The 21645-nt window shown below is 44.5% G+C and overlaps 2 protein-coding genes across 2 annotated transcripts in view; one reads left to right on the forward strand and one right to left on the reverse strand.

Moving 5' to 3' along the window:
* Window positions 1–309: 309 nt before the first annotated feature.
* Window positions 310–10365, forward strand: FGF23 (fibroblast growth factor 23). The gene is made up of 3 exons (XM_082737985.1): window positions 310–600; window positions 6226–6329; window positions 7947–10365. Exons 1-3 carry the CDS (start codon window positions 405–407, stop codon window positions 8382–8384), a joined length of 738 nt encoding a protein of 245 aa, XP_082594111.1. The 5' UTR covers window positions 310–404; the 3' UTR covers window positions 8385–10365.
* An 8158-nt stretch (window positions 10366–18523) lies between these two features.
* TIGAR (TP53 induced glycolysis regulatory phosphatase) overlaps window positions 18524–21645 on the reverse strand; it is a 29909-nt gene continuing 26787 nt past the window's right edge. The window contains exons 5-6 of the mRNA XM_082737984.1: window positions 21486–21596; window positions 18524–20600 (exon numbers count right to left, since the gene is read on the reverse strand). Of these exons, the coding sequence (XP_082594110.1) occupies window positions 20169–20600; window positions 21486–21596 (543 nt within the window). The 3' untranslated portion in view covers window positions 18524–20168. The remainder of the gene's footprint in view (window positions 20601–21485; window positions 21597–21645) is intronic.

Raw genomic sequence — 21645 nt, forward strand, 5'->3', positions numbered from 1 at the left:
CTTCACATTTCCTGGTGGAAGTGGGACAGGTCAACAGACAACCCAGAATCGTAGATAACTTTTGCCCACACATCATTCACTTTTTGGAGCGCTGGCATGAAATTGAGGGGTGTGTGTGTGTCTGTGTGTGTGTGTGTGTGTGTGTGCGTGCGTATAACGACGTGCCTTCCGTGAACCTTGGAGGGCTCTGCGTTCTCTTCCAATGGGCTGGTTACAACACAGAGGATGTGGACAGTACAGTTTTTCCTGTTTGATGTCACACGGCTACCCTTTAAAAGTCCGAGGGAAAAAAGGAGGGAATCTAGCTAGGATCCGCAGGCCAGATACCCACAAAGAAGAGGAGGAAAAGGCCTGGCAGGCACAGGCAGTGTCAGGTTTCAAACTCCAGCCAGCCATTCAGAGCAATGTCAGTGACCCGCCTTGGACTCCTGGTCTCTGTCCTGTGCTGGGTAGTCAGAGGCTATCCCAACGCCTCCCCGCTGCTCGGCTCCAGCTGGGGTGGCCTGACCCACCTGTACACGGCCACTGCCAGGAACAGCTACCACCTGCAGATCCACAAGGATGGCCGTGTGGATGGCACACCCCACCAGACCATCTACAGTGAGTAGGGGCAGTAGGGGCTTTTTTCCAGCCGGGAAGGATGGAGAGCTCCTCCATCCACCCACCTCCAAGGGATCTGGGGAGGCCTTGGGCTAGACCAGAGTGCTACTCCAGCCTCCTAGCTTCTTGCCTGGAATCCAATTGTGTGTGTGTGTGTGTGTGTGTGTGTGTACGCACGCGTGCACGCGCACACATATGTGCTTAGCCCCGGGGAAAAGATTCTTAATTAGCATTTACTTGTTTCTTCCAACACGATTAATTTGTCTTAACTATAATCCCTCTTCCCACAATAGCAGCCACTCTCACTTTGTCCTATCCAAAGAGTCCAAAAATGTACAGAAAGAAAGGCAAGGAAGCTGAGAGGGGGAAAAACCAGATAGGTCATTGACACTGAGTTTGGCTCATAAACTTTGGACAGGGCTAACAATGGAGGTTACAGAGAAGATTCCTGTATCAGACCTAGGATTGGGATAGATGAATTCAGGGGCTCTTTCCAGCTCTGAGTTTCCAATATTCTGGTCTGATAAAACTTCCCAGGAAAGATGTACTAAAGACAGACTGTCCAGGTGTGTTGTCTTGATGGGTCTGACCAAGCCCATGAACGTCCATGCATCCATGCTCCCAGCATGTTTCCTGGGGGCTTCAGAGGTACCCAGTTTGCTATCGGTTGGTGATTCCTCTCTGTGGAGCTGAAATTTCCACTCAGTGGCAGATTGAGCTAGTTGGGAATTGCTTGGCAACATGAGGCCACCGAATGATTTTAAGGTTTAGGTTTGCGACAAGCTGGATCACAGTCCACAGCTGATCAGTTAGCTGCGATTCAAATGAGGGCACCTTCGTAAGCACCTACATACGGGATTCTGTGGTAAGAGGGGGATAAGTATGGAAAAAGACAAGGTCTTCTACTTCAGAACAATGGGTCAAAGTTACGCCAAGGGTACAGAAGAATGCAAGCTGATTCAACCTAGAGCAAATGGAAGGAATGACAGAGTAATCACAGTCTCTGTTTCATTAAAGGAAGCTTCTTATGGGAATAATGATTTGCCCTTATTGTTGTACTGAATTAATTGATAATTTTCTGTGACCTTGCTGTGTGGAATCAAAGGTCCCTAAAACTGTAGGAAGATACATCCGCAGGGAAAGCCAGCTGTGCCTACCTCTTCAAGTGCTCAATGGATGATGACGGGAGATAAGAGGAGGGAGCAAAGTTCTCAGCAAGTACCAGGCACTTTCCAGAACTCCAGGGGATGCGGTAGGGTTCGGGAGACAACATTTCGGAAACCAGGTTGGAGTTGAATGAGAAAAATCTGCACTAAATCTGGATACACTTGGTGCATACAAAGTGTTGCTCATTTTATTCAAGAGATATTTAACAAAAGCTTTTACTGAAAGAAACCCTCAAAGACCCGTCCTTGAGCATGATGGAGAGAGTGTGAGACGGCTCTGGTGAGCTGTGTGTGGAACAGTGTGAGTGCTCTGCCTTCAGCCAGCAGCCAGAGCTGGAGAACTCTTTCCTCAAATATCTACTGGCATCTGGCTCAGAGGAGGCACTCATTCCAGTGGGGAGTGAATTAAAGTGATTGAGAAGAAGCAAAATGAAGGGAAATTATTTCAGACCTTTTTTTTTTTTTTTTTTTTTTGGTTAGGAATGATTTTATTTTGTCAGATGTAGACAACAGCCAAGCATTATGTCTCTAGAAATCAACACAAACCAGCAGAGGGCAACTCGGGTTGGGGGGTCTTGCTGGGGGGAAGGAGACTTACTCGTCCTACTTTACATAAACCTTAATACTATTCAAATCAGTCATTGTGTCATTACCCAAATAAATGTATATACAAAGGTCAAAAGTTAGCTAAAACGGAAAAAGGAAACACTGAGGCGTGCAGATAAGTAGCACAAGTCATTCACAGACTGGTGGAGGATATGCTCACACTGATGGAGGGTGTGTGGTGTTTTATTCCTCCTAATTAATTATACCTTGCTGGTGAAATATGGTTCATTTGATCATTGTGCTTTAGGCAATTCTTGATTAATAGCTGAGTGCCCAACCCATCTTTGGGTTGTCAGTCGTTGTGAAATTACCTGCCCGTAAGATTCTATAACCTCCTTTGGGGCTCACAGCACTGAAGTCAGAGAGCCTCTCTGATATCTGTGTCTCTGATCCTGCTATGAAGAAGGCCACCCGCCCACTCCCCACCATCCCCGTTTCATTGAAAACAGCAGAAGAGATGCCTATTACCTGTGGTTAATACCATGTCCAAGATCCTGATATTTTTCCTTCTTCCATTTTCCCCACTGGTGCTCTCTCTACTTGAAGCTGAATTATCCTGGGGCTCTTTAATCTTGCAAAATAGTATCTTTCTTTCCAGGAGCTCGAAGCACTTTACATCCACCATCATCATTTACCAGCATGAGAATAGAACAGAGCCAATCATTGTCTATTTTTTTTTTTTTTTTTGGTAAATTCTTTTTTTTTTTTTTTAAGATTTTATTTATTTATTGGACAGACAGAGATCACAAGTAGTCAGAGAGGCAGACAGAGAGAGAGGGGGAAGCAGGCTCCCTGCTGAGCAGAGAGCCCGATGCGGGGCTCCATCCCAGGACCCTGGGATCATGACCTGAGTCGAAGGCAGAGGCTTTAACCCACTGAGCCACCCAGGCGCCCCTACTATTTTTTTTTTTAAAGATTTATTATTTATTTGATAGAGAGAGAGCATAAGGGGAGGAGCAGAAGAAGAGGGAAAGGGAGAGAATCCTCAAGCAGAGTCCCTGCTGGGCACAAATCCCAGGATCCTGAGATCATGACCTGAACCCAAATCAAGAGCTGGACGGTCAACCAACTGAGCCACCCAGGTGCTCCAATAATTTCCCACTTCTAGAGCAGAGTGGAGGCAAGTGGCAATAATAAAATTACTAACATTTTAGAAAGTGTTTTTATTGTGGAGAAAAATATTATCTCGTTACACCCTCAAGATGACCAAACGAGGTCAATAATCCCAGTACCTCTGAAAAACAAAGGTTAAGGAACTACACTGGCTAAGGTCACCTAGAGGACACCTTGACCCCAACCCCATGCTTCTTTTGGGATCACAGGCCAGTCCATTAGGCCCACCTGGCTGCAACAGGTTGTCGTGCCTTCCTTCTGCCAGATTCTGCCCTAGAACCTCCGCGGCCTGTGGAAACACGCCTTCTGCACAGGCGAAGGGAAGGCCACCTGTCTCTTCCCTTTTCTGCACTTTCTCATTGGTTCCTATTGGTTTGACTCAAGACTGTGCATCATCTGTAGCAGCTGCTCAAGTTTCCCCTCCAGGCTGTTTGCTACTGGGACTGCCCCCAGAGCCCAGGAGCTCACATGGCTCGCACAGGGCCCACGCTGACCCTGAGCACCAGGCCCGCGTGGCTGCTGAAGTCTGTGCTTGCCGTAAGTGGCAGGCCAGCGCGTGCTACCTAATGCCTTCCATTTGCTCCGTGTTCCTTGAAAAAAGTCACTTTTCCAACCACCATTGCGTTCATTTCTGATCAGAACCCTGTAAAGTCGGCAGGCCAGTTACTATCACCCTCTTTACGCAGCTGAGGAACCCGAGGCTGGAACAATGACTTGTCCAAGGCTACTGAGTTAGAAAGTGGCATAACTGGGACCAGAATCCACGTGCCCTGGTTCCTGGCTCAGTGCCCCTTCCCTGACCCTCTCAGGGGCAGTGTGACTTGGGATTCTCACGGGTTGCGCCACGGATCTTGGCACTAGGTTTTGTCTCCTCGGGCTGGGGATGGTTTCTGTGGGAGGTGATCGCTGGGTTGTAGGAAGAGGATGTTCGAGTGGCTGTCCTGACTTTAAATCCTGTCCTTGTTCCCTCTGCACATAAATGGGGATGCTGCTGCCACCCATGTTAATACTAGTAAGACTAACCAGATCACAGTTGTTTGGAGAATTTAAAATCTGTAAAGTACCTAAGTGCAACCACTCAAAACCAGTGACTATGTGTAATTTTTTCCCAGTTAGGCTGAAAATTCATCAGGACAGAAACTTATTTTTACACATTTCTTTGTTTCTCTCAGAGTTTGTCCTAGGATTAGCCATATATTTGAGAGCCGTAGGCAGACCTCATCATGGGGCAATTTAAATAACCTCTGCACCTCCTATACTCCACCCCACTTCCAGAAGCGTCCCTCAAGGCTGACCCGTAGCCAAACATGGGAACAAATTAATGTTTCTCCTTGGTCTTCTTGCTTTCTTGTCTTTCTGGGCTTGCTCCCGCCCTCATTCCCTCTGTCCCAAATCATTCCAATTTTAGTCCAAAGGAAGCTCTATCCTCAGCTGGTGTCTAAGTATTGTCTGCTACTCTCCTCAGAGTTGAGCCTACTCAGGGAAAGGGGGGAGACCCAGGTGTAAGTCATCCCACTTCCTGAGCACAGATCCTGGGCATTTTCAACCTCTCCATACTATATTTCTAAAATAGAAGTTCGAACAGCTGCCGGGGGGTTGTGAGGCTAAAGGAGATGCATATGGAAATTCTGTGGTAAGTAAATGCAAGTGACTTTAAAGACTTAAATGATTTTTAGCAGAAAATGTCAGGTAATTAAGCAGCCTTTGGGGTGGAACTCTTGCTGAATGATAGTCTTGCCACAAAACAGCTTTAGACTTTAACTGGTCCTTGGTACAACTCATTGCAATTGTTACAATTACGTGAGGGCAGGCAGTTACTGATTATTTAAAGTGTGGGCGGTATGTGTGGGGTTTAGGCCCTTGTTGGAGACTGTTTGTTGAGTGGGGACACTGAAAGACCATGAGGGACTGCCCTGGAGTGGACACCGCCAAGCAAGAAGAGGACAGAGAGTAGCAGTAAAGATCCAAGAAGAAATTCTGTGCATCTGTAGTATCTAATAGACACAGAGAAATAAGCCCTCTCCTCCCAGGGAGCTCACTCTAGGGGAGGCCCTAGATAACCTGAACTTGGTCAAGATCAGGTGAGTGACATACACTCTGTAATGCAGGTGAGGGCATTCATTCTGAATAGGGAGATTAGGAAACTCTTCATAGCAAGTGACATCTGAGCCTGGCCTGGAAGGATGAGAGACTTCAATAAGCAGAGAAGGGAGGGGGAGATCAATTCTCTCGCAGTTCTGGGTTCATAACGGGTTGTGGGTGAGGGATCACGGACTACCGTGCAGATCACTCAGTGAACGTCAGGCTTTATTTACAAGCCGGATCCTCGAAGGACATCTCGGTGTCAATTTAAAAATCCCAAAAGCCCAGAAGGCTTGTGAGAGCATGATGACGGCCTCAGACATGAAGAGGCATTAGCCGGGCAATGGGGGAAGTAGAGACAGAACAGGGGAGAGGGAAACATGTGTCCGGCACGGAGGAGAGAATGCTGGGAGTTCAGAGTGCTCCGTACAGACATGAGGTGGAAGTAGGGGCACATGGGGGTTGGGGGGTGTGGGGGTTTGCAAGGGGGGAATCAGAAGAAATGAAGCTGAACAAGTAAGGACAAGGGAGGGTGAAGTGAAATCAGCACTCTGAGAATCCACCCAGGAAGGTTTCAGGCAGGTGCGTTTTCAGGAAGGGCTCAAAGTTAGGAATGGGACATGCAGCCAGGTTTTGACCTCGATGATTTCCTCCGTAGGCGCCCTGATGATCAGATCAGAGGATGCCGGCTTTGTGGTGATCACAGGTGTGATGAGCAGGCGGTACCTGTGTATGGACTTCCGAGGCAACATCTTTGGATCCGTGAGTTTCTTTTTTGGGCTGGCCACCATTTAAAGATAATCCGTTTCTTCCCCAGAACATAAAATCTTAGAAAGATTCCACTGGCAGTGCTTGGTGATGTTTTTACGGGGTGATTTAGTCGATCTAAGTAGTAGATGTTCAGGTTTATGCAGCTGGGGCTTGAACCCCAGCTAGTCTGGTTCTGGAGTTCTGGTTCTCTTAGCCTCGAGTCTGATCGCCTACGGGCACCCATCTATGCATCTACACAGCACCTTATACGTGGGTCCTCTAGTGAGAAGCTATGCGTGTCTTCCTGATTCTTTTACTACACCTTCTTGACCTCAGGCTGGTTCCCTCACTTTTCTCCACATCAGTTTCCTCACCTGGAAGAAGTAAATTGGGATCTCCCTCCAGTTAAAGATCTGTCATGGGGGCACCTGGGTGGCTCAGTTAGTCGGGGACGTGCCTTTGGCTCAGATCATAATCCCAGAGTCCTGGGATCGAGTCCCTCATCTGGTTCCTTGTTCAGCAGGGAGTCTGCTTCTCCCTCTCCCTCTGCCTGCCACCACACTCCTGCTGTGCTCATTCCCTCTCTCTCTTGTCAAATAAACAAATAAAATCGTTAAAAAAAAAAAAAGGAAAAAAAATGAAGACTTCTCATGAATGATCTCTGCCTTAACTGTGGTCGCTGGTCATTCAGATTGGTAAGCATAGGATTTCCCAAATCACAGGTTGCAGGCATATTCCAAAGGATTTTGAGGTCATACAGTAGGAGGACTGCTCATCTCAGGAACCTCTTCCCACCAGTCAGACCCACTAGAAATACCATGACAGCAATGACTTCCTGCTTGGCTTGCTGCCGTGTCCCAGCACCCACTACAGTATCTGGCCACAAGTAGACAACTCTTTGTGGAACAATATAGGCATTCAATTAAAATCTCTCTGGACCACACTTAGGCATATAGATAGTCCTCCTCTGTAAAAACACTCCGTGGAGTTTGAGGATTAACGGAAACAACATGCGCAGGGTCCTAGAAGGCTTTCGGTAAAACCCAGTACTAGTTAGTGGCAGAGTGAGGGTTCAAACCTAGTCAAATCCCAAAGGACATCATCTCAGTGTGAGTACCCTCTGTTATGTCTGACCCTACAAATCCTATACTCCCTCCTTTCTCCAGGCAAGGAGACAGACCCAAGCCAACTTCCAGCCAAAGGCAGAGGCGGGAGGGCCCGGGTCGTACTGAAGCTGGCCGTCCCTCCACAAGCTGGATAAAGGGCTGCCTGCGGTGGCCAGCCCAGAACCAAGCCAGCGAGTGCAGGGCGGGAGGGCCCGGGCTCGGGAGCTGTGGGGGACGCTGCCGCAGCTCCCTGCAGTTCCCAGCCGTGCTGCCTGCTTGGGAACTGGAAAGCTGGAAAGCGCAGGCCAGATCTCCCCCGCAGAAGGGAGCGAGGGGTTAAGGACCGCCCCTGATGGAGCCCGGGAGGGAGGGCTAAGCCAGGCCCAGCACCCCCACCCTGAGGGGCTGGTGCGGTCCGGGGGCGGAGCACGAGGCCCGGGGTCCGCGGGGCGCTCACCCCAGGGTCCGCGGGGCGCTCACCCCAGGGTCCGCGGGGCGCTCACCCCACCGCCTTCCCTTTCAGCACCTCTTCAGCCCCGAGAGCTGCAGGTTCCGACAGCGGACACTGGAAAACGGCTACGACGTGTACCACTCCCCGCAGCACCGCTTCCTCGTCAGCCTGGGCCAAGCCAAGAGGGCCTTCCTGCCGGGCACCAACCCGCCGCCCTACTCCCAGTTCCTGTCCCGGAGGAACGAGATCCCCCTCATCCACTTCAACACCCCCAGGCCGCGGCGGCACACGCGCAGCGCCGAGGACATGGAGCACGACCCGCTGAACGTGCTGAAGCCCCGGCCCCGCATGACCCCGGCCCCGGCCTCCTGCTCCCAGGAGCTCCCGAGCGCCGAGGACAACAGTGTGGTGGCCAGCGACCCGTTAGGGGTGCTCAGAGGCAACCGGGTGAACGTGCACGCGGGGGGGATGGGCGTGGACAGGTGCCGCCCCTTCCCCAAGTTCATCTAGGGAAACCAGAAAGGAATCCTTTCCCAGCCACCTTTCAGAAAACCAAACTGTCTTCAGAGGGACCCGCGCCCTCCGCAGTGCAGGGAAAGGGAAGGTGGGGGTGGAGCGGGCAGTTAGCGCCAGGAGGTCCCCCGAGAATGTACCTGTAAGGCCTGAGTCATGGCAGTTTCACCGCCTTCCCCACCCCGCCTATGCCACTGTCCAAACTCTGAAGCCCAGAAAGATAAAACTAGAAGTTTCGTCTTCCTGAAGGAGAGAGGGATTCCCACCCCCCCACCTCCCATCCCCCCAACACCCCGGGCAGTTCCTCTTCCCTATGCCTTTCCTTTCCATCAGTCCAGCATTAAAACCCAAACACAGGCTTAGTGAGCTCACCACCTCGAAGGTGAATCACCACCTCGAAGGTGAAGGGAAGAGCCAACGCCAGCAGCATCTCCAACTGCTCCTGACGTTTGTGGCACCAGCCCCCACCCTGTTGGCATTGAGTCTGCAACCTTGACTAGGCCATTAACAGCTGACCTGGGCAAACTGGTAAAATCCTAACCTCAAGGCTTTTCTCTTCCTTGAGCATCTCTGGAGAAGAGCTGTCAGAAAGATGGGTAGTAGGCTCGTCAAAAGGGAACTAGAACGCTGGGATGACCGAGGCAAGAAATCAAGCTAGAAAATTCAACCTCCCTGTGGAGTGGGCCCCCGTTGCCAGGCTCTCTCTCCTTCTATGTAGCCAGAGCGGAAGGGACGAGAAGGACCCTGCCTGCTCCCAAGCAGACCGTGATATAACCCTGTCTATGGGCCCCGTCTTGGCCTTTAGTGAATTTGGCCAGGGGAAGAGCTTTGGCATTGGCTCATGAAAATCTCCCCTGCTAGGAAATGGAATTTTTTTTTTTTTTTGAAATAAATTTTTAAATGGAAATAAATTCAAATTCCCCTCTGAGGCATTTATGAAGCCTACTTCCCAGCTGAGTAGTATTGCATTCAGGATTAACTACCAAACTGACACAGGGAGGGAGTCTCGCAATGACAATGGGATTGCTCTTGGGTTCCGTTTTCTGTGGAAGTGAAGTGGCATCAAGGACTCAGGGGAAAAGAAGTCCAATAATCAGGGGATCAAAATGTAGGAGTTACCCAAAGACAACACTGTCAGTTCTTCTCTATGCTCTGCTTATCGCTCTCCAGTGCTGGCTCCAGAGGTAAACCCTCCTGGGCTGACATGTTCCAGTCTTGGCCGCTTGCAAATTCTGGGGGCATTACATGAAGACAGTTTTTGGTCCCGTGAAAACCAAACCTCACTTACCCAACAGCTGAGGCACCAGCCAGGTGGGCCTGATGCTCAGCCTCCCTCTACCTAGCCTTACCACCTGACTCAGAGTCTTCCTATGGAGGGGAAGAGGGGGTCCCATGTTCCTACCTCTGTTAGATGGCCACCCACAGAGCAGAATGCTATCTAGCAACAGCTTCTTCGCATCACCTTGCTTTTTCCCACTGCCATCATGCACCCAGCCTGAGAAGCAAATCTGTTCTTTTTACTTCTGAAATATTGGACAACTGTTTTCATTTGATGGTTTTAAACTGAACTTTAAGGACTGGTTCCTATTCTGAAACACTAAAACTGTGTATGCTCCCATATAGCAGTGCATGGCAAATATTTTCTCCATAGTTTTCATTTCCTGTTAGAGATATTACACTGTCTATAAGCTTTTGGAAGCTCCCCCATACTGATACCTAGACATAAAATCCCGGAAAGGACTTTGGCAGAAAACTGGTCATAATCTTATACACACAATACCATTTATTAGGGGTTCATTTGGCAGAGCCGGGGTAGTCCCCACAATTTCCTACGTTCCTTAGCATGTGGCAATATTTATTTATTTATTTGGAAAATTTGCTTATCGCTCAATATTTATAGATATTTATAAAAGTGTAACCCCACCTTTTATCTTTCTTCTGTTTGAACGAAAAATAAAATTTATCTCAGCTTCTGTTAGCTTTTTCCTTTCTGTATTACTAGGTGAAATCATGTCAGAATATGATAACGAAAGGGATTATGGGAGGGCAGCATTGTGAAAATCCAGAGACCACAATACTGAATTCAAATAGAGTGTCAGAATTTTAAAAGCCAGTCTTTGCCATTCATAAATGGACTCAGCAATTTTGATTGACAGCATTACTGAAAGCAAGGAAAATTTTTTATCAACACTGAATTTCTGATCACTCGAGTTCAGAAGTGTTTTAAGGAGAGAATTTTGTATTTGGCAAAAACCCACAGAGTTAACCACGTCAATGTCCGAGTGAATCATTTGCGATGTACTGGACACAGACAGTGTTACTGCCCTATGAGACCTTGTAGCAGGACACCAAGATAATGAACCCGCTTCTCTTTCTGAAGCTGGTGCCCCTAGAATTCGTTCTTTAATCTCTACCTGACAACTCCCGAAACACAGGAAGCAAAGATGCCCAGGAGGCCTTTACATCACAATTATATACAAATACACATTTGTATTCAAATTTACATCAGCTCAAGACTACAGTTAGTTTTCACCGGCTAGCCTTTTTCCGTAACAAATGGAAAAGAATTTAGTGCAATGTTTGCTATTTTAACCTGCCTTGGAATGATCTTCTGACAACCCCAGACTGTCTTCTGACTGCATCCAAGAGTCTGAATACCAAGTCCTCTGCACCACAGAGAAGGGGGAGGGACAGGAATCAGGACAAATACAGGACTAAAGATCAAATGCCTTATTTCTTTAATCACATAAAATGTTAAGACTTTCCAAAGGCAGATTATTGTTTTAAAATTTCTCCTGTTTTTGTTTTTTAACATCGCCTCTGCTTATAAAGTTCATCCCTCCACAGTATTTCTGAAATAAAAGGCAGAAGGGATAAGTGATTCTGTTTTATTGCTGGCCCAAATAAACCATTGTGCCAAAGTAACCATTTTGGAATAAATAGGTCTTCCTTCCATTACAGAAGGAGAATTAAACACTGTAGAGAAAGATGTCCTATAAACATTGCCCCTCCACAGACCTGGAAGAGTTCTTTTCTCTGTCCATGAAAGTTCTCCCTGAAGAGAGGAAAATTTATAACTTTTTAACACAACACAGTTAGTGGGGTGAGAGTGGGAGAAGGTAAGTGAAGAAAAATGTGTACATCCCACTTTTATGATACATTGTGCAATCTGGCTGCTAGAAGCTTCAAAGATCTAACCATAGGCAGGACACCCAGTATTTAAAGCCTAACCTTTATCTTGTCTGTACAATTATAAATCCTGGTGGGATAAAGATAGCATTACAGCCCTTACACGTATTTGTATAAATACTTACTGTTTGTGCATAACTTGCACACATCCTAACTAACTTACTGCCTAACTTCCGGCCATAAGACAGAACCGGTACCATCTGCCCAAACAGCTAGAAAACAAAATAGATGAGGCAATTGTTTCCAGACTATCATCTTTGGGAGAAAAACAGCAAGTCACCATGATCACCTCTCTTGTCCTCAAAACACGGAGGAGACGGAGCCCAGAAAGGGGCAGCAACTGCCCTGCTCTGAGAAAGCAGCTGGCTTCGTGGGGTCAGGGGCGCTGGAAGGAGAGCTGCGCAGAGGGGAGCCGTCACAGTCTGCGCGTTCACTGCAGGCCTCTGGCCAAGGGCTGGGTTGCACCTGCACAGGGCAAAATTCAGCAAGACCCTACAAAGACCTTCTGCTACAGAACTGGGAGATGAGCAGGGAGTGACACCAGAGGCCATAAAAATGCTGAGAACTATCAGAGGTCCAACGAGGCCAGGGTGAAGGGGCTCACTGAGCACATCGACATTTAACTGAGACATTGAAAGGCCACATCTTTAGAATGGGCCCCTAAGAGGACACACCCCAAAAGCTAAATTTGAAACTGAAACAGACCTGAATCACACCATGCCTGACAAGGCCACAATGCTCTGCCGCTGCTTTAACGGTCTTTCAGAACAAACTCAATGCCATTTAAAGGAAGATGACATAAACCAGACTCCATACATAGTATCACCCACATCCTGTGAGAAAAAGGGGAAAATGGCCCCAAGTCAAGAGAAAATGCAATCCCTAGAAACCAACCCAGATGTTGTAATTAGCAGGCAAGAACTTTAAAGCAGCTATTATAAATACATGTGAGGTTTTAAAGGAAAGTATGACAGCAAAGAATAAACAGATCAGGAATCTCAGGAAATGTTTTAAAAATCCATACTTGAAAAAGAACAATAACTGGAAAGAAAAAAATTATTAAACAACCTTTAAAGTAGATTGGAAAGGAAAGAATAAATAGTGGGACGGCTGGGTGGCTCAGTCTGTTAAGTGTCTCCCCTGGGATCAAGCCCCATGTCAGGCTCCCTGCTTGTCAGGGAGCTGGCTTCTCCCTCTTCCTCTGATGCTTCCCCTGCTTATACTCTCTCTCTCTCTTAAATAAATAAAATATTTTAAAAGGGAAATCAGTAAGGATAGAAATGTCTGAGAAACACTTTATTTATTTATTTATTTATTTATTTTTTAATTTAATAAACAGAGATCACAGGTAGGCAGAGAAGCAGGCAGAGAGAGAGGAAGGGAAGCAGGCTCCCCATTGAGCAGAGAGTCTGATGCGGGACTCGATCCCAGGACCCTCAGATCATGACCTGAGCCGAAGGCAGAGGCCCAACCCACACTAAAGGAATATGTCGTGTTCATAGTACATACATAGACATTTTGGGGACACCTAGGTGGCTCAGTTGGTTGGACGACTGCCTTTGGCTCAGGTCATGATCCCGGAGTCCTGGGATCGAGTCCCGCATCAGGCTCCCAGCTGCATGGGGAGTCTGCTTCTCCCTCTGACCTTCTCCTCGCTCATGCTCTCTCTTGCTGTCTCTCTCTCAAATAAACAAACAAACAAATAAATAAATAAATACATAAAATCTTTAAAAAAAAAAAAGACATTTTGTGGGGCGCCTGGGTGACTCAGCGGGTTAAAGCCTCTGCCTTCGCCTCAGGTCGTGGTCTCAGGGTCCTGGGATCGAGCTCGGCATTGGGCTCTCTGCTCAGCCAGGAGCCTGCTTCCTCCTCTCTCTCTGCCTGCCTCTCTGCCTACTTGTAATCTCTGTCTATCAAATAAATAAATAAAGTCTTTTAAAAAAATCAAAATAAAAAATAAAAATAAAAAAGACATTTTGCAAAGAATGCTGCATAAATAGACTATATGCATGTGAAAAAGTGCTCTATATCATTAGTGAAAATTAGTAAAAATTAGAAAAGAATTAGTAAAAATTATGACCTCCACAAGATACCACCACATATCCACCATCATGGCTAAAACAAGACTTAGGATATCCAATGTTGGTGAGAATATGAATCGCCATACTTTATTGGTGGGCATAAAATGATATGACCACCCTGGAGAAAAGTCGGACAAATTTTTCATAGACTAAGCACACATCCACAACTACTCTGTTACCCAGCAATTGCACTCCCAGGTGGCTACCCAAGAGGAATGAAAACATATGTCTGCAAAAGACTTGGAAAAAAACAAAAGTATTTTCAGCAGCATTTTCATAATAGCTTCCAAGTTGGAGATGGTCTATGTGCTCAACAATAGAATAGACTATGGTACATTCACACACTGGAATTTAATGCAGTAATAACAAGGAAGACTGGGTGGCTCAGTCAGTTGACCGTCTGCATTTGGCTCAGGTCACGGTCTCAGGGTCCTGGGATTGAGCCCCATATCAGGCTCCTTGCTCAGAAGGGAACATGCTTCTCCCTCTGCCTGCCACCCCGCCCTTCCTCCTTGCTTGTGAGTGCTCTCTCCCTCTTTCTCTGACAAATAAATAAAAAACTTAAAAGAACACCTCCACCAACAAACAAACAAGAAAGACTGAAATTAGCAATGGGCACACCTGGCATCCAGATCTTGGTGTCTAAATGTCATTTCCACTAAAAGGAAGCAGGGTTTTTGGAGAAAAAGCCAATTCCCAGGACTGGGGCTGTAAAAGAATAATCCAAGTTGGGAGCACCTTATTATGCCGGAAAGTAGTGCTTAGAGTATGACGGAAATATACCAACAGCACACAAGAAGCACCTTGAAAGGGCCCTCACGGAACAAATTTGGGACAATCTGAGCACAAAATAACAATACTACTGAATTCTCAGTCACTGAATACCCCTGAGTTCACAGTGGTATAAATAAACAGGTAGGGAAGGAGGGAAAGTTCTTTCCTACTGTAGAATACCCATTAATAAATACAGAAGTAAAACCAGAGTTAGAAAATAATCAGTGGAGCACCTGGGTGGCTTAGTTGGTTAAACATCTGACTTCATCTCAGGTCATGATCCCTGGGATCGAGCTCCATATCAGGCTTCCTGCTCCACAGTGTCTGCTTCTCCTTCTCCCTCTGCTGCTTCCCCTCCTTGTGCTTTCTCTTTGTCAAATAAATAAATAAAATCTTTAGAAAAAGAAGAATCAATGGAGACTAAAAAAAGAGGGCAGAAACTCAACAAGGAACCACATAAACAGCAACTTTGTGGCAGACAGACTTGGACATACACCATGGACTTCCCGATGAGACTCATGAAGGACACAACCTTTCTAGGGTAATTCGGACAAAAAGCATAACATGAATCTAATAATAATGAGAAGAATCAGGAGAAAAACAATAAATAAATAAACAAACACACGCATACATAATTTCTTTTTTTTAACAAGGTCAAGGAAGACAGGCGAAGAAATGATTCCACATCAGAGGAGAAGGAAGAGACCTGGCAATTAAACGCAGCAGTCCTAGGCTGGATGCTAGAATGGGGAAAAATCAGCCATAAGGCACATCCGTGCAATAATTAGAAACATTAGATATGGTCTGTGGATTAGATAATAGATTGTACCAATATCAAATTCCCTAGTTTTGGTATTTATTCTCTGGCTTTATATGAGAACGTCTTTGCTCTTAAGAAACACACAAAGAGCATGACATCTCCACCTTACTCTCAGGTTTCAGGAGGAAAACACACACATACACACACACACACACACACACACACACATACATACATATGTTACTAGAACTATTCTCTATTTAGTGTGAGCAAACAGAAGCTCAGGTGTATTAAGAGACCATATGAGCCACAAAACTATGAGCCAGGCCTAGAACTTGCATTCAAGTCCTCTGACCACAAACCTTTCCTGGGCCACCGACTGCTCCCATGAGACAATGATCAATCAACAAACGCTCTCCATAATCCTTAGTGTAGGCCACAGGGCCACCCCACCTCCCCTTCCCTTTGGCCTTCCTCTCCTACCACTCTCCCAACTCCCACTGCAGGTCAAATGTGCAAAGTAAGATCCCTGCTCAGGGTCTCTGCATTTCTCTACTCCCTACCTGGGTTGCTCTTCTCCCAGAGGTCAGCAGAGCTCACTCTAGCCCTTCAGAACTCTGAGAACACTTTAGAAAGCCCTATTGTACTTAACCCTAAATAAAGCAGCATCTTCCCTCGCGTCTCTATTTGCCTTACCTTGCTCCATTTCTCTCACTGATCACACGCTGATGTTACTTACCTGTCTTCCTTGATAGACTACAGGTTCCAAGAGGATGGAGACTTGGACTATTTTTTTGTTCACTGCTATATATTTGCAGCTCTGATAACAGTTCTAATAGTTCTCATAATAGCCTGACATGTGGGTGCCATGCTTGGGAAATACGTATTGAGTGACCAGATAAATTAACAAATGCACTGGATTCCAAATAAATCTGCAACTGAATTTTTCTGGAAACTGATTCTAAAATGTATACGGAAGAATAAAGGAGCACAAAAATAGCTTGGATAGCTACAAAAATGAAACAAGAAAAATGACACAAAAGTAGCCACAGAGATCAGTACAACAGAATACGGTCCAGAAATCAACCCACACCGTATATGGTCAATTAATCTACAAAGGAGGCAAGAACATGCCAGAGGAAAAAGATAGCGTCTTCAACAAATGGTGCCGGGAAAACTGGATAGCTACATGCAAAGGAATGAAACTGGACTGCTTTCCTACCCCCCACACAGAGACAAACCCAAAATGGACGGAAGTCTTTAAGTGAGACATGAAACCATAAAACTCCTAGGAGAAAATATAGGCAGTAATTTCTCTGACATCAGCCATGGAAACATTTTTCTAGATATGTCTCCCCAGACAAGAGAAACAACGGCAAAATGAAACTATGGGACGATAGCAAAATAAAAAGTTTTGCACAGCAAAAAAACCATCCACAGAACGACAAAACAATCTATTGACTGGGAGAAGATATCTGCAAATGATATATCTGATAAGGCATGAAAATTCAAGATATAGAAAGACCTTAATATAATCCAACACCAAAAAAATAAATAGCCCAATTAAAAATTGGGCAGAAAACCTAATAGACATTTTCCCAAAGAAGATATACAAACGGCCAACAGATAGATGAAAAGATGCTCAGTATCACAATCATTAGGAAAATACAAATCAAAATCACAATGAGATATCACATCTATCAGAATGGCTAAAAAAAAAAAAATTACAAGTGTTATCAAGGATACAGAGTAAAAGGAACCTCTGTGACCTGTTGGTGGGAATGCAAACTGATGCAGCCACTGTGGAAAACAGTGTGGGGCTAACTCAAAAAATGAAAAATAGAATTACCATATGATCCAGTAATCACACCACTGGGTATTTACCCAAGGAATATGAAAACACTAATTCAAAAAGATATATGTACCCATATGTTTACTGCAGCATTATTTACAATAGCCAAGACATGGAAGCAACCCAAGTGTCCATCAACAGATGAATGCATAAAGAAGACGTTGTATATATACATAAGGGAATATTACTCAGCCATAATAAAGAGATCTTGCTATTTGCAACAACATGGATGGACCTAGAGGATATAATGCTAAGTGAACTAAGTCAGACAAAGACAAATACCACATGATTTCACTCCTATGTGAAATTTAAGAAACAAAATAGAAGAAACAAAACAAAAGAAAGAAGAAAGAAAGAAAGAAAGAAAGAAAGAAAGAAAGAAAGAAAGAAAGAAGAGACAAACAAAAAACCAGACTTGTAAATGTACAGAACAGGTTACCAGAGGGGAAGTGGGTGGGGGCATAGGGGAAATAGTTGCAGGAAATTATGAGTACACTTACCATGATGAACACTGAGGAACGCACAGAACTGTTGGATCATTATATGTGTACACCTGAAACTAATTAAACTTGAATTAAAAAAAAAAAAAAAAGAAAATGTAACAAGAGGAGTTATGTACCCTACAGGATATGAAGTTACAAAGCTACAGGAACTAATTATGATATTGTTATGGGACTACCTAGCTCACTAAAACAGAACCAAGCCCACTGACTCCAGCAAATATGGGCCCATGGAGGTATGAATAGAGTAGAATCACAAATCACTTGGCCAGCTCCTAATAATGATGTTGGGTAACTTTTTTACTACAAGGAAAAAATATATAAATTTTGAATTCTTACCATATATCATAGAAAAATAATCTCTAGATAATCTGAAGATCTGGCATTCAAAAAATCCTTTAAAATCCTTTAAAAATATAAGAAAGTTGGAAGCCACTCTATGACCTCCTAGTAGAATACAATAATAGACACAATACAATGATCTGACTTAATAACAAAAGACACTTAACATTTAAAAAAATGCTTAATAAACATCATGTAAAAGGTAAGTAAACTGGAAGATATTTGCCACATTACTCTGCAGCTGACTAAGAAAAAGCCAGAGTCCAACAGTAAAACCAGGCAAAGATCATACACCAGTGATCACCAGTGAGGGGATCCTGTCAATACACATGGAAAAAATGCCCAGACTCGTTAGGAATCATGTACAAGCTCATTAAAGCAATGACATTATACTTTTCACTCATCAGATTCGTAGAATTTCATCAGACAGCATCAAGTGTGACAGAAATGTAAAAAATAGGAACTTCCGAATATTGCCAGTGAGACGGAAAACCAGGTCGGCGACTCTTAAGACCCGTTTGACTCTTATCAAACTGGAGATGCACATTTCTTATGCTACTGTACCAAGAGAGAGGCAGAAGGCTGTTCCCTGAAAGAAAATACTGAATATACACAAATGTCCACTACAGGAGACCAAATGAACAAAATGTGCCACGTGTATTTAATAGAATGCAGTGATACTAAGTACATCCATACATATCAACATAGATAGAGCCCCATGATATAGTACGTGAACATACAGAATACAGATTTGATGATATTTATGTACATTTGAAAAAACACTGAAGCAATACCGTTTCCTTAGGATCCAGGTAAATGGTCGGGAACAGATGAATGGACACACAGACGCACCGCACCCTGGTGGTCTCTGCGGAGTACAAGAGGGCATGGCACTGCGGGGACTAGTTAAAGGAATCTCACTTACACCTCACTGTGTTAATTTCTTTAAAAAAAAAAAAGGAAGAAGGGGGAAGTTATTATTTCTGGATGGTGAGAATGCAGACATTTATTATTATTCATCCTTTTCGATTCCCTTTTCAAGTTTCTCACTTGCGGACTCCTCCCTCCAGTGCCCAGCCACGTGCACTCTTCCAGTGCTGGCAGAAGGGCAGGGATGGAGCCACCGAGAACAGTGTTAATACTGAACTTCACATAGGACTTACAGGCTGTCCACGGTAAATTTCGACTACGTGTGATTTTGGCCTTCACCAACAAACTTTAGTATTAATACCCTTGTAAAGTGAGACTCACAGCATTCATCAGCATGATAACTTAAAAGCAAACTACATGGAAAACATTTTCATTTCGGTGAGGATTTTTTGAGGGGCCAATCTTGAGTACAAAATTCAGTTAACCAAAATCCCTTTGCTCTGGTGCCATCTGGTGGACAAAGGAAGCATTTCACCCCCCACAAAAACCCACAGCTGGGGTTACCGGAGCAACATTCTTTCCAAGGAAGCATCCCCCTTCCTTCTGAGGTTACTGTGTAGTTCGCTAGTAACCACTGATTCTCATCAGCCTTCCCCAGACTAAATTCTTCAGCCTATAAATTGGTTGAGAAAGAGCTGCTCTTTTATCTTCTTTTGCTCAGAGATTTCTTCTTCAATGTTTCTTAGTCAAATGATGTTTTCTCTTCTTTCTCACCAGACCAGTCTGCAACCATGATCTCCATTCATCCATATTTCAAACCCTCCATAGTAAAAAATTCTAACAGTTGATTTCTATATTAAAAATTTCAGTGTCGTTTTGTTTTATACAAAACAGAGGATGGTTAAAAATTTTTCATTTAAAGGACATTTAAAATACAGTATGTTCTTATTATAAATATGCAATGGGAATTATAAATAGTTCCTTCTTTTAAGCACTGGGTGATATAGTAAAAAGCATACAGTATCTTACCAAGAGCCAATAGAACAGGCTAGATTTTTCAGATATAAAAGAAAAATAACAACATAAAGTAAAAGCAAAAAAATAGTTACAAGATCATGTATCCCTCAATTTGCAATACTGAATTCCTTGCTTCATTTACAATCCAGATATGTAACTGACCAGGGTGGTAAAATTACTTTGGAAAATGCCAAGTGTACTCAAGACAAAATAAGTCAGTCCTAAATGGTTTCCATTAGTGTTCTCTGTGGCCATGATTCCATTCAAGCTTTATAACCTGCTGTAATAGCTTTTTAACTGTTTCCAAATCAGCACTAGCAGAGGATGGAAACAAAAAAAGCCAAAGGCACTCCCTCAAAAGTTCAAAATTGCTAGATTTTGATGTAGATTTAAATTTTAGTGAGTTTCAGTCCCTCCATTCAGATGATCCTGTAGGTACATACAAACACACTGGATTGTTGGATTCACTTCTCTTCCTTTCTCAAAGTTTACAATAAAGAGACTAATCCCTGTGTTGGGACTGACTGACATAAGTTCGGATTTGTTCAGAGTAGAGGGTAAGGAACACTTAAGGTCAGTCAGAAAATAATTAAACAGGCTTTTCATGTAAGCGCCATGACTCACAACTAAGACACTGGCGACTAATCCTGGTGCGTCACTGTCTGAATTAGATTCAGAGGCACAGGTTTTTCCTAAAGGAAATATCTCTGCCAGAGAAGTTTCCAGACAGTTGCTTGGAGCTCCTTGGGAAAACTGTTCATTCTGACCTGCTTCTTGCAGGATCAGTTGACAAAGAATATCGAAAAAGTCTTTTCCACGCATTTTTACCTACAAGAAATTAAAATAAAGTGGCATTAATGACTGTCTTAAAACACAAACATAAAACACGACTGACTGGATTTTTCTAATAGGTCAAACAGAAGGATTACAGAAGCAGATTAGATTCTGTTTCTAGTCATCCGATCACCAGTAAATGCCTACCAAACTTCTAGAATGATGGAGGCACACTGGGGCACAACAAGACACGATTTCTAATTCCTCACTTTGAAGCATTTACAATCTAGTTAGGGCGACTTACAACTAAAAAAGAAGCCCATCGAAGCGTTAACTAGGTAACTGCATCTAGAGCACATCAGTTCGGTTAGAGCAACCACCAAGGACAAAATGTCTTGCCTTTACTAAACTAACAGAAAGTCCTTCCAAGAAAATTGTGAAAATAAAAATTAGAGGAAGCAATTCCCAATAATGCAAGTCAAAAGCAGGACACTCCCAAGAAAGGCAAGCACGGTGATGGGGTCACTTACAGAGCTAAAGATGCAGGAGGGAGAGGCTTGAAGATTGTGAGTCTTGAATTATTTTGCCTCGAGTGTTTTGCCTACCACTCTCCTTGAACAGCACCCACTGCTCTCCTGCCTACTACTACCACTGCTGAAGGTATTGCTGCAGATTCAAAGCCTTTTCTTCAAGTACCATCTAATAACACATGTCCTTTAAGTCTGGTGTTGGCAATGACTGTCAACTTAACAGTAAATAAGAAAGACAGCTTAAAAAGGAAAAAACAAAAACATGACACAGAGTTGTTTTAGGAACCAAATAATGTTCAAACAGCTTAGCTAAGATTTAGAGATATTTCATTTACAAAAGAAACCCAATTTTAGCTACTTTGATGTTGGCAAGTTCATCCATGTGGCAAGTTGCCCCAGGGCTACGTACCTGGTCTAAGGTCTCTCCTCCAGGTGGTGTGAACATAGGGCATTCTTCCCCGGCTGCTTTGGCCATGGCCCTTAGCTCACTTAGGGCCCTGCCTTCTGCAACCCCGTATTTCTGCAATGGTCCAACAGACAAAAGTGCCTCAAGTGAATTTGCGATACAA

This window comes from Mustela nivalis, assembly GCF_964662115.1.
Source record: "Mustela nivalis genome assembly, chromosome: 7".
NCBI classification, from domain to species: domain Eukaryota; kingdom Metazoa; phylum Chordata; class Mammalia; order Carnivora; family Mustelidae; genus Mustela; species Mustela nivalis.